At 39.2% G+C, this 12,854-nt stretch overlaps 2 protein-coding genes across 2 annotated transcripts; one reads left to right on the top strand and one right to left on the bottom strand.

The window, feature by feature from the left end:
* Positions 1-137: 137 nt before the first annotated feature.
* On the bottom strand, positions 138-8,548 carry LOC103356562 (cell division cycle-associated protein 7-like). The gene is made up of 9 exons (XM_008280758.1): positions 8,543-8,548; positions 4,900-5,013; positions 3,492-3,863; positions 2,829-2,924; positions 2,545-2,697; positions 2,046-2,189; positions 1,246-1,395; positions 488-624; positions 138-183 (listed from the first exon to the last, which is right to left on the bottom strand). The coding sequence occupies exons 1-9, from the start codon at positions 8,546-8,548 to the stop codon at positions 138-140; spliced, it is 1,218 nt and encodes a 405-aa protein (XP_008278980.1).
* Positions 7,496-12,491, top strand: prr13 (proline rich 13). The gene is made up of 4 exons (XM_008280747.1): positions 7,496-7,601; positions 9,431-9,529; positions 9,649-10,121; positions 11,817-12,491. The coding sequence occupies exons 2-4, from the start codon at positions 9,514-9,516 to the stop codon at positions 11,865-11,867; spliced, it is 540 nt and encodes a 179-aa protein (XP_008278969.1). The 5' UTR covers positions 7,496-7,601; positions 9,431-9,513; the 3' UTR covers positions 11,868-12,491.
* The last annotated feature ends 363 nt before the right edge of the window (positions 12,492-12,854 follow it).

Genomic DNA, 12,854 nt, shown 5'->3' on the forward strand with positions numbered 1-12,854 from the left:
ACACATAAAACAATCAGTTGGTCAGAAAGTAATTTGTTTAAAATCACAGGTTGTGTGTTTTATTAAACTACAAACAGTTAAAACATTAATACGAAGAAAATAAAACAGTTTGACCAATTGCTCCTCCAGTGTTGAAATCACATCTCTCCATTGCTCTCTTCACTCTTCAATTTGTTACGAAGGCTGTAGGAGGAGAAAAGAGTTGGAGAGGTTTTGTCAGGTCCAATAAACACATTTTCTGGTCATTCAGTAGGTGGGTTTAGCAGCATAACAACTGACTTCTGATGGAAGGCATTGGGTCCAAACCCTTAATTAATGAAATGTTACCCAGCCTCAAATCCACCACTATTGACCTCACCGTGGCCCCTTCCAGGTCTCCAAATACACATGGTTTCCATTGTAATCAAGGCATTGTTTCAAATGTATTTGTTACCACTACATAAGAACATCTTCATTTATCAAATAGTCTTATGGTGTTCTACCCCACCTGCTAAGGTATGAGTGGACGTCAGAGAAGCCGTGGTACTGAGCCAAGGGGAACAGGATCCCGGTTGGGCAGCGGCCCTCACGCTGACGGCAGAAGCTGCAGTTGCAAATGCCTCGACAGGGAGGGCACTTCCACTCCTGAGGAGAAAACCAAAATCCAAACCAACTGGTATCACAAGAAGTCAAAACATATGATTAGCTGCTGCTCCTCAACTGAAAGTTCACTTAACTAAAAGCAAGAAAAAGTTTTGTCTTCCACTAATTTTAATGTCAAGTTACAATCTCGTAAGTACAGCAGAAAAATATCAGCACTGCATTTTCATGCAATTTAGGGTGTATTCTTAAAATTCAACTCTCACACAAAGAGAAGATGTACTGAGTCTTGGGCTTAATTTAACTTGATCATAGTCATCCCATGTTCTCATCTGACCTTTACTCATAATTTACATCTTTATCTTCTGCCCCCTTGATACTGACTTGCATGGGCACCATTTTCAGTGTGACAATAAGGTCATCCATGCTTTTAAGGCATATCTGAAGTTTTAAGATGTGACCATCTCCAGCGAAGGGGCGGTGAAGCTTTAACATCAGTGGACCACAAGAAGAATAATACCAGAACATCTTTCTCCAGTGATGCTTTCTGGTGAGGCAGACAACTTTTGGAAGTACCCTTGTAGCTTTGTTACCCAACAGTGTGTACAATGTTATTTTTCTGCACCTGCACAGGTGTAGAGTGTGTTGGTGTATCAGGAGACTGACCGGATCAAGCAGCGCTTTCCTTACATCCTCCCCATATCGGTTCCTCAGGCATGGCCCACAGAACTGACCCTGAATCCCACGGCAGTCTTCACTGCGACAGCATGTCTTTGTGTCAACAGTTTTCTGACGGCACTGATGACACGTGGAGCCCTGAAAATACACAGAAACATCAGCTATAGCTAAACTGGCCTTATATTGTATAACTTTTCCTGCCAAACTGCCCCATAGTATTATTCAGTTACACAGAGGTTGATCCAGATTGCTAGACTCTAGTGGTAGAGAGCCATCTGGTGGCAACTTAATGACTCAGCGCTTTCCTCAGAAGAAAAAATGTGGTTTGGCCTGTACTGTGCAGTCTGTTCAGTGTGACCAAATTCTTAAGGCACTTTATTCCACCACTTCCTGCTAACTTTAACATGCCCAGCAGAGGCTACATGAAGGAGGTGAAAATAGCAAGTCTTCACTCACAAAAAGTGATCTAGAGGTGAATGGTGGTTGTCTAAAGTATCACGTCCCATGACGACAAACAAGTTTGCCAGGGCGGTCTGATTGATTTGTATATATCATTATATCGGTCCACAATGTAGGCGGAAAAAAAAGAACAAGAATGCTTATTTAAACCAGGTGAACATGCATAGACCCATGGATATGATGGCATTATCCATAAACATCACAAGTTAACACCGGGTGTTTGATTTTTTTAATGTTCCGTAGGCTAATTAACCTGATACTGGCACAACCCATTGAATCGATTGTGTAATTTATTGAAAAATAAAACAGGTTTCCAACTGTGAACTCACTGTGGCACTGTTATATGTTTTGTCAGTCATATTGTCTGCAACCAGCTGAAGCTCATCTTCTGTGATGTCTTCCACTGGACGAATAATATGAGGCTTGATCTGATTAGGTCGTGGGGTGCTACGACGCCGTGGAGCTCGACGTACCTGAAACAGATGATGAAAACAGAGAAAAATTATATTCTGTAAAGTTTCAAGTTTTATACAGGCAATAACAAGACAACACACGTATGTGGAGCCTAATATCATAAATTACACACAGTTACAATAATCTCAGTTTCTCTAAATGTTTGCAAACTGTTTTTTTCAATACCAGACACCAGGCAAACTTGTTTCACAAGAACCCACATTCCTCATAAAAGTAACATGAATCAAATCAATTTTGATGACTGAGCTCTACTTTAAACATAAAGCTATAATAATGCACAGCTTAAAATAAACTGAGCAGAAATTCTTTATGTAAGGGGATAACTAAAACAAAAATACAGTCCACATCTCTGACCTCCAGCAGCTCGTCCTCCAAGCTGAGCTCCACTTCAGCCTCCTGTTCAGCAGAAGGATCCTCACTTGCCGCCATCGACCGGGTCTGTCTGCGGGTCGTCCTCTCGGGGTTCCTCCTGGGTTCCCCTCCAGTCGCACGAGACCGAGGTGGACACTGTAGGTAAGATTGGAATAAGTAAAGTTCACAAGGAAATACAAATATTCATATCTCTGCTTAATTTTCAAGAGAAAGAAGAAGCTTTGTTAGGTGAATTAGCTGGAGTTCTTATTTTTCATCATACTCACGGAGCTTTTCTCTTTTGCCTTCTGTTTGCCTACTTGTTTTTTCAGAAACCCTGCACCTCCAGGCATTTTCTGCAGGTCTGCCATCAGCTGAGCCAGCTGTTAGAAGAGTGAAGAAATTAAAGACATGGCAGATAAACATCGTAAGTTGCTGTAGGACAAATGTGCATGTTTTTTCAGCATTAATTGCCTCAAGTTTTGTTGGGTCTCTGCACCTGAAGAATTGTCTTTTGTCTGTCTGCAGCTCTGCACAGCCAAACATAACTTTACGTCCAGCTTGCACAATGTGACTGGCTGTTCAGAATGATTTAAAGTATAGACACCACCAGGAAAACTTATTGGGCTTGTGAGAATTCCAAGTAACCCCATATCAAAGGCTAAAGTGCAAATGATGTCATGAGTCATTTGGGTTAAAGTCAAACTCAAGTGAGAAGATTTTTTGGATATTTTAAAGTCAAATCTAAACCTATAATATTCATACCTTGAGTCAGTGTCACGTGTCTCAAATCAACACGCCTAACCTTTGTTGCCTAATTCTCACAAAAGCAAACCAAGTGTGTAAAATAACATATACTTTTGTGGAGCCAACTTGAATTTTGTTAGGGACCCTGTGGATGTTTTTCCAAATACTCCTGCTCCATACATGGGTTTATGTTTCTGATTTACCATTGCTTTGTTGTCCTTGATGTTCTGCTCTCTCTTGGCCAGGAAAGTATCCGACACATCTTCTGCTGAAACAGGCCGACACTCCTGAAATGGAGGCAGCCGAGCCACTGCTGTCTCCTCATCCTCAAATTTCACTTGTCTCTCCTTCTTTTTCCTTCTGGTCTCCCTTGGCCTCTTCATCCCTCTTTTTTTTGTCCTGTTCTTATCCTCCTCTGCTTCCTCATCATCAGTGGAGTGCTGGGTTGAGGGAGCGGAGCGCAGAGCCACCCTCAGTCTGAAGGGCTGAGCAGCAGCAGATGGTTTAGATGTAGCTTCCAGCTCCTTGAGGGAAATGTCAGGTTGAGCTTCATCTTCATTTCTAACATTTGAATTCTGATGGACATAAATGTGGATGGTTTCTCAGTTGACTAGTAACACAACTCATATCATAGTTTTGACAGCGGAACTGATTTGTTTTTGCAAAAAAAAAAAACTCTTTTTGCAGCAACAAGAAAAAGCAGCTGCACTAGAGTGAAAATGACTAACAATTAAATACAGGATAATGCTTGAATGATTTGACTGCACAGCAGCACCAAACTAAAGGCCAATCACAATTACAGTATCGTTGAAAGTACATTTGCTAAAGCACTGTACTGAAGTACAACGTTAAAGTACTGTCCATTTTATGCCACTTCAGAATTCCACTTCAATGCATTTCAGAGGTAAATACTGTACTTTTAGCTCCACTATATTTATCTAACAGCTTTAGTTACTTTAAAGATGAAAATCTTACACAATTGATAATAAAACAAGCAATATATTGTTAAAGATTAAAGCAGTTATTTCCAAGCTTTCTGGCTTCCAAATAGTGTACAGTTGCTGGATTTTTACTTTTAAGTCTATGTTACATATCTCACCACAAAATAAAGAATAAAGGAAAAGTCCAAACACTGCTAACAGATTTGTGTATTGCAGCTTTGTTTGTTTTTTTTCTTACTTCTCTCACTAATTATATCAACACCCCTCAGGTTTATCTGCTGTCCCTGTGTGTGTGTGTGTGTGTGTGTGTGTGTGTGTATACTGCACATAAAGTAATTCAAACTATATTATATGCAACTGCAGCAGCTTTAACATGCTGCTCACACACTCATGCTTCAGTATTGTTGTGTTAAACACATTATTCTATCAGTCAGAGATACCAGACCAGTAGTTTTACTTTAATACTTTAGCTAATACTTAGTCATTATAACTTAAGGAGGATTTTTCCATGCAGGACGTTTACTTGTAATCGTGTTTTTATACTGCTGTATGGGTACTTTTGCTAAAGTGAAATATAATAGCATATATAATAGTTGTTCCACCACTGAGTGAATACTTTTCCCCTTTTAATGTTGTATCTGTCGATGTAAAAATAGCTAAATAAACGCACCTTAATGTTGATATCAGTGTCAGAAAAGCCGTAAAAAGTCACATCATTTTCAGAGTCTTCTGCAAAAACATCAGCTAGCTCCTTTGTCAGGAAGTTCAATCCAACAACCGCCGTCTGAACACAAGAAGACCAAGTAAATAAAAGTATCCTCAAAACATTATAGGCACCTGATGTACAAATTTATCCAAACAAGTGAATAATATTAAGTTACTTTACCATTTTGTTCGTGACTAACGTGGACTGTTGACCAACTAGCTTCCAAAGTGAGACTGTCCCACGCGCAGGTACACGTCCAATTAACGTGATTGAATATGGGTGCGCGTGTTTTGTCGTTTCGGGCGGCACGCATACACAGCGTTAACCGGAGACTGGACACTTTTTAAACTCCACTGTCAAGGAGTCAATTGAAACCGTAAATGGTCAGACTAAGACACAAACAGCTGTCAGTAGAATAAGATTAAAAATGTATAACAGGAAGACGTCCAACCTCACAAGTCACTTTGATCAATACAAACTTGTTGCTTATGCATAAAATCAACTATATACTCAAATGTTACATGTGTTGGCAAAGCACACACACAAATAAAAGAGTCTGTTGTCTTAATACCTGAAATTTAACTGACAGATTTTTTTTTTAAAAAATGCCCCCACTTTCATTATCTTGGAAAAATGGAGTTACCAGTTCTAAAATGATCACTCTCAGAGGCTTAAAACGGGATTCAGTATTTTGCCATTGTGTTCCTGCCAAACAACAAAAACCTATGAGACTGACATTGCTAACATTGACTGACAGATAGAGAGCCCAGCGATTTAAATGCCACAGTTAGCTTTGTGCAAGATATCCCTAATTCATGCAGTTATGTGGCCTATGTTCCCATGTATTGTTATTCTTCCTGTATGTTCATACCTCTTTCACTTAATTTGCCAAAGGCCTTTTACAACTGCTTGGCAGACAATACCAGCGATCCATGTTGGCCATGAACGTTTTTCCTGTTAGCTGGAAACATAAATTTACCACAGGGAAAGCCAGTTATGGGCTGCCACTAATGAGGCATGCTGGGATAGTCCACTTCCTGGGCACTGAGAGGAAGCCAGATAATAGCAGTTGGCACATTGTCCTGCAATTTGATGAATACGGGAGTGGCAGCAATTCGTTAAAGAAATATATGCTGAGCATTTTTCCATTTTTTTAGAGATCTAAAGCTTTTCAATGGAAACTGGTAGAAAACAGACCAGGAAAAGGGGTCAAGGTCAAGACACAAAAAAAGATAATGTTAGATGGATTGAGACAGGAGTTAACTCTAAAAGGAAACTGAATACAAACTGGGAAATGTAACTCCCACAAGTTCAAATCAAAACTGAAATATCACCAAAGTTTATTGCATTTAACTGCTGTAAGCTACTGAGAAAAATATTTATAAATTAAATGAACCCCATTGAAATGTTCAGTTTCAGGAGTTAATTTTCCAGTTTCAAGATGTTAAGTTTAAAAAATACTTTGAAATTGAAGTGTCCATTATTGGATAAATGGGGGGGGGGGGGGTTGTATTTGGTTCCTTCCCATCGCTGCCAACCGTTTGCTCAGAGGAAGTACAAAGGCTACTTTGGATTGTTCGGTTCACTGTTTAAATTTAGAAGATCTATACCTTCCTTTGTTAAGTGCTGTGTAGTCACGTGTTGTAAACTGTGCCTATATAAATAAAATTGAATTGAATTGAATAGAATATATATATGTATGTGTGTGTGTGTGTGTGTAACATCATTATAATATAATTAATAGTGAAGCATCAGTGTATCTGCACCATGTTGCTGTTGAAGCTGCTGCTGGTGAAGTTGAACCTACTTCGTATGTAGTTTTACATACAGGGACACCAGATGAACTTGAGGGTTTGTGTGAGTAAAGAAGAAAAGACAAAGTTCTGATACACACAGTTGCTTGCAGTTCTGGAGCTGTTTTCTCATCTTTCATTTTGGTGAGATGTTGGATCATTTGAACATTTACTGAAACTATCTGAGAAAAACAAATCACTCTTTAGTGGAGATGTTAACAACTGAAACTTGACCTGACTACACAGTGATTTTTACAAGTCATAAGCCAAAAACCAGAAATGTTTGAGAACAATGGTTTAGTCTATTACAATCATTTGTATTTTAAATATGTGGTACTATTTTCCATTGTGAAAAATATTCATCTTAAAAGTAGCTAAAGCTGTCTGATTATTGAAGCAGAGCTGACGTTGCAATATTTCCCTCTTACATGCGTGGAGTAGAAGGAGAAAGAAGCTTGATTTTTTTTTCAATATTTTATTAGTTATAATTGTAACTATAGATAAAGTCAAACTGCTTACCTAACAGTTGATGTGTGATGTAATGGTTAGTTATGAGCAACCATGTGCTATGATTCATGGGTGTTTAATAATAGGCTAAATTCAAGTCAGGTGTATATGTGTCACTCCCTTTCACTGACAACGTTCGGGAGTAAACACGATGGTAAGTGTCTTTTGTGCTACAGAAACTAGTAGATCAACTTGTGATCCGGACCTGCTGGACATTTGCCATGACGTAAACACGCGCGTGTCCTTTAACAGTGGGCGTGGCTTCCTGCTGCGTTTTCTTGCAGCTTCCGAGCAACTCGATGCGGAAGACAAACACGAAGCTCTGAATCCTTCACAAACTTCACTGGGGCGACTCAAGTCTACAAGGTAAACCTTTGACGTACACTTATTAGAAGTTGCTAGTGTGGGACAGAACAGCCTGAAAGTACATCAAATACATGACTAAGACCTGTGTTTTCACCTCTGTCCCACTTTAAAGTGTTGCTAAATGACTGGCAGTTGGAGTAGACTTCTCTCGGTCTGTGATAAATGTGTTTCTGTGACTGACTGTATTTCAAGGTTTTTTTTTTGCTTTTTGTTTTTTAAATATATAGTTTTTGTAGGGTTAAAAAAAACCTAAACATAAAAAACAAGCAGCAACGGACCTCTGAGTTGCAGTTTATTACGTTCACCTTGAAAAACCTTACCATTACAACCAGCCTGCAATAAATCCTACTTTTGTGGTCATTATATTGTCCACAAGTGTTTTATTCAACTTTCAATTTAACAAACAACCACTATGAAGGATGTAGGTTGTTGGGCTATGTTACACTGAGAGGTGTGTTTAATATGTAGTAAAAGTTTAAACAAAAACTAAATATTAGATCCTGCTTGAAGGCAGAATATTGCAGGGATAATAAACTGCATTGGTTTTAGCTAGGGTTAGGGCTGCAAGGTGGAATGGTGGTTAGCATCGCTGCCTCGCAGCAAGAAGGTCGCCGGTTCGCGTCCAGGTGAGGACACCCAGGATCGTGTGTGGAGTTTGCATGTTCTCCCCGTGCCAGTTCTCTCCGGGTTCTCCAGCTTCCTCCATGTTGAGCTGATGATTCTAAATTGTCCGTAGGTGTGTATGGTTGGCTGTTTCTAAGCGTAGCCCTGTGGTAGACTGACGACCTGTCCAGGGTGTCCCCTGCCTTCACCCTAAGTCAGCTGGGATAGACTCCAGTCCCCTCACGACCCTAGTGCGGATTAAGCGGTGTATAGATGATGGATGGACGAATGGATGTTCCTAATAGGTGGTTTCAGCGAGGTGTGCCTAATAAACTTACCGCCATGTGTATGTATCTATATATTGCATGATATTCTTCAGTCAGTCTAAAACACAATACAAACATGTGAAGTCAGAAAACACATTGCAACCAAAGTTGGCCTGATGTATAGCAGCCCTAAAGTTGGATGTCTCATTTCCAACATCCATTAATGCCAACTGCAAATTTTGTTCTGAGATGCAGGCATTTGCTCAAATAAAAGAGTTTTTGTGTTTTGATCTGTGTCCTTGACAAATAAAGAAAGTGGGAGAAGTTTTCATTAAATTTTAATTGTAGAAAACCTTTTGCACTGAATGCTGTATTTGGACATTTTGTTCAACAGTCAAGTTTCTTAAGAAAGACTGATACTGGTGAGGGCTGCAAGGTGGAGCAGTTGGTAGCACTGTTGCCTCGCAGCAAGAAGGTCGCCGGTTCACGTCCCGGTGGGGGCACCGGAATCTTTCTGCGTGGAGTTTGCATGTTCTCCCCGTGCAGCGTGGGTTCTCTCCAGGTTCTCCGGCTTCCTCCCACACAGTCCAAAAACATGTTGAGGTTAATTGGTGATTGTAAATTGTCCGTAGGTGTGAATGTGAGTGTGCTTGGTTGTCTGTCTCTAAGTGTAGCCCTGTGATAGACTGGTTACCTGTCCAGGTGAACCTGCCTTCACTCTAAGTCAGCTGGGATAGGCTCCAGCCCCCCGTGACCCTAGTGAGGATTAAGCGGTGTATAGATAATGGATGATACTGGTGATACATGCTGAAGGTACTTCAATTCAATAACCACAGAATTGCATTTCTTGGGGAAAATAAGGACTCCTTATGGGTGTTCATAAAATTTATTTTAAACTTGTCATGCAATTTCATCTCATCACACGTTTATACTGCATTAACATTCTCCCTGTTTTCCCAGGATTTTGTCTGAGACCTGAAATCTTTTTGCTGATCAGGTCAATATATATATATATATATATATATATACATATATACACAACCATGTGGCCAAATCAAGGTGAGACATCAAACATAATCGGCACATAATTACAATATATTTATGACTTGTTTTATACCTGTTTTATATATAGGTGTTCTGAAGCATAAGGTGTATATGTGTGCTGTTATTTGTATCAGGTCCTCCTCCACCAGTGGGCCCACCCAACCCTGCCTACCCTCCTGGCTACAATCCAGCATATCCTGCTGCCCCTCCACCAGGAGCCTTCCCCCAGCCTCCGCACCCAGGATACCCAGCTGGTCAATTCCCCACCGGTATGAACCCGGCCATGGGACCACATGTACCTCCAGGAGCGATGCCTTATGGGACTCCTGGTCTTCATCCTTATCCTATGGCTCCAGGCGGTTGTCCAGTGGTCCCTCCTGGAGGTGTTTACCCAGGTCCATACCCACACTCTCCAAAAGGGGGTAAACATAAAGGCCATCACAAAGGTCATCATCATGGAGGGGTAAATCCCATCACTGGAGCTTTAGCTGGAGGAGTGGCAGGGATGGGAGTGGGGATGCTTGGACACAAAAGCCACAAAAAGTTGAAAAAGAAGATGAAGAAAGCACATAAGGGGCACAAGCATGGGCACCACAAACATGGCAAGGTGAGACTGGGTTTAAGTTAAAACTGTATATAGGAGTTGTTTAAAATAGCTGCTGCTGCAGGGGAAATAATATTGCCGAAGCTAGATAAAAAGATAAAACCTGAATGAACACTCACACCTCTCTGCCTCAGGCCTTTATCTTGAGGTCAGTCAGTGCTGGACATATACACACATTATCACCAAGCAGTAGTAATGCAGTCATGACTCAGTAAATGCAGAGTGCAGCAATAAAGATGCACAGTACTGTTGGAAATCAATATTGTTTACATGATACTTAAGGATGAATGTAGATTATCATTAAGATAATTTATTCTGCTGTATGATATCAAAGCTTGTCATCAGACTGTATTCTCAAACATCAAGATGGTTTGTATGAAAACAAAATGGTACTTGTGAAAAGTAGCGTTAATTGTTCTCTCTGGCCTTTGTGGTAAATATAGTGCTGCAATGACAGAATTCTTTGTTAGATAAACAGCTAATTGTTTGGTAAATAGGATGTAAGAAAATCTTGAAAAATGACAATCACAAGTTCCTGAGGTCTATGGTGATTTTTAAAATGTGTCTTTTGTCTGAAAAACTGAACAAAACTGACTTTACTATCATATGGAACTGTGGCAAACAATATTTGTTTTTATTTAAGAGGATAGAACCAGCAGAGTTTTGCTATTTTTTTTCCCTTGGAAAAAACAAACGATAAAACAAAAAAACAACTACCGGTACTAATGACTTCATCTGTAAATCAATCAATTAGAATGATTTTTTTCTTTCAATCATCTAATCACTCAGTTGTTTGAGCTCTACTTAAATATCTCTACCCTGAGTAAGCATTTATAAAACAGAAATGTCAGACTTTTCAAGCCTTGGTAAGTTTATCATATAAACACTGTGTAGCATCAATTGTAAAATGCAGCACTGCTGCAAATGGTAGCCAACTTAATTAACTTGTGAAGTGGCTCTTGTATGTCTGTCATACATCTTGAGGACTTCAGAAGATTCAGTTCAGTCTGTGGCTTTTAGTAACTTAACACACAGCTATAATTTAATTTTCTAGTTTACATGGTTGCTATGACTACAGCGAGTGTGCTGTACTGTCAGGTTATCAGTTACCGTGTTGACTTTAAAAATGATGAAGGGCATTTTAAATGTAAACAGTGGAATATAAAACATTAGATTAGCACCTCGAGTAAAGCTTAATATATCCAGTATAATGACATGCAGGCTACAGAATACAAACATGTTGTCATTCTAATATTATATAAAGTAGTTGACATCAGAATCATCTTTAAAACTCCTGATATAGTGACATTTGAAGGCAGCTAGGGGGTTTAGATGAGACCCATAACTTGATTTGGAAGCCAAAATACAGCTGTACAAGAAGGGTGTATGAATAAAAACATAGCATAATTGAATGTAATCAAGCAACAATTATTTCTTTAAAATAAAAGTGTATTTGTGGCCTGGGAGGACAATGGCACTATAGACTGCAGAACATTTGCCGTCACTGGGCCTTGAAAGTAGCTGTATAATAAAAATATTCCTCGATTTGACTCATATGACCTCACATACTTCCTGAATTATGGAAGGTTGTTGTCAGTATATCAATGACAATTTCACTTAAAAATATGCATTCATGAAATGTAACTTAAACATATTTTTAAAAAACTATTAACACGTATGTGATCTTTTTCTTCACAGTCCTCCAGCAGCAGCAGTAGCAGCAGCAGCAGCAGCAGCGACTCAGACTGAGGCCACAAGTTCAACATACACAGAAACGCTGCTTTCCAGACTTGCAACATTACCATTAACTACTAACGCACAAAAGTAATTTCCTTTCACTTTTAATATGATTTCTGCTGAATTACAGTATTTATCATATCTTGCATGATCTCTATGACACTATCTTTACACAGGCTGTTGCTGTGAACATCACCACAACATTAATCTGTATTGGCATCCCAGCATTACTTAAAATGGATCTATTTTTTGGGAGTTGGTGGTTTTATCAGATATTCTGCAGTTAGGGTTTCTCTATTATTATTAATTGTCTTTAATAGTAGGATACATGCAATTTAAAGAGAGACTGCAGCCTTACATGGATGTACAACTACTGTGTCTTGTGAACTAATAAAACAATATACTGTATATAAAATGTTTTGCTTTTTATAGAGGAATTAACCTAAAAGTGGAGAATGAAAGGGAAATGAGTGTTCATACTTTGCCTTAAAGATGATTTTTGTCTAATTTGATCACTACTGTACATGACTGCAAATAAAAAAAAACACTATTCTGCATTCCTTTGTATCTGGATTAAATGCAATTTTATGTAAACTGTTCACTTAATCCTTTTCAATAAATGGATCTAAACTAGAAGTGTTTGCGTGACATCCCCTCGACAGTAAATAAATGTATAAATTAAGTTGCAATAAACGTAACGCCCGCTAGTGGCATTTAAAACAAGTATTTTATTGACGTTTCTAAATATAGTTTATTAAAAACACTGGAGAATCCTAAATAAATCATAAACCTGACTGTCAGTTAATGTTTACAATCGAAACGTGGGCTCTTGGCTCGTTCCAATAGCAGACTTTTCCCGCTGTGACTTTTGAAACTAATGTAACAATGTTTGTGTTGTGCGCAATAAGTCTTCTTTTTATTGGTATCCTTTCATGTAACCTGCCATGTTGTAGCATCGTGTCCTGCAGATGTGCCGCTGTACCGGACGCGCCGACAGGG

Source organism: Stegastes partitus, unplaced genomic scaffold, assembly GCF_000690725.1.
Source record: "Stegastes partitus isolate 25-593 unplaced genomic scaffold, Stegastes_partitus-1.0.2 Scaffold208, whole genome shotgun sequence".
In the NCBI taxonomy this organism is placed as follows: Eukaryota; Metazoa; Chordata; class Actinopteri; family Pomacentridae; genus Stegastes; species Stegastes partitus.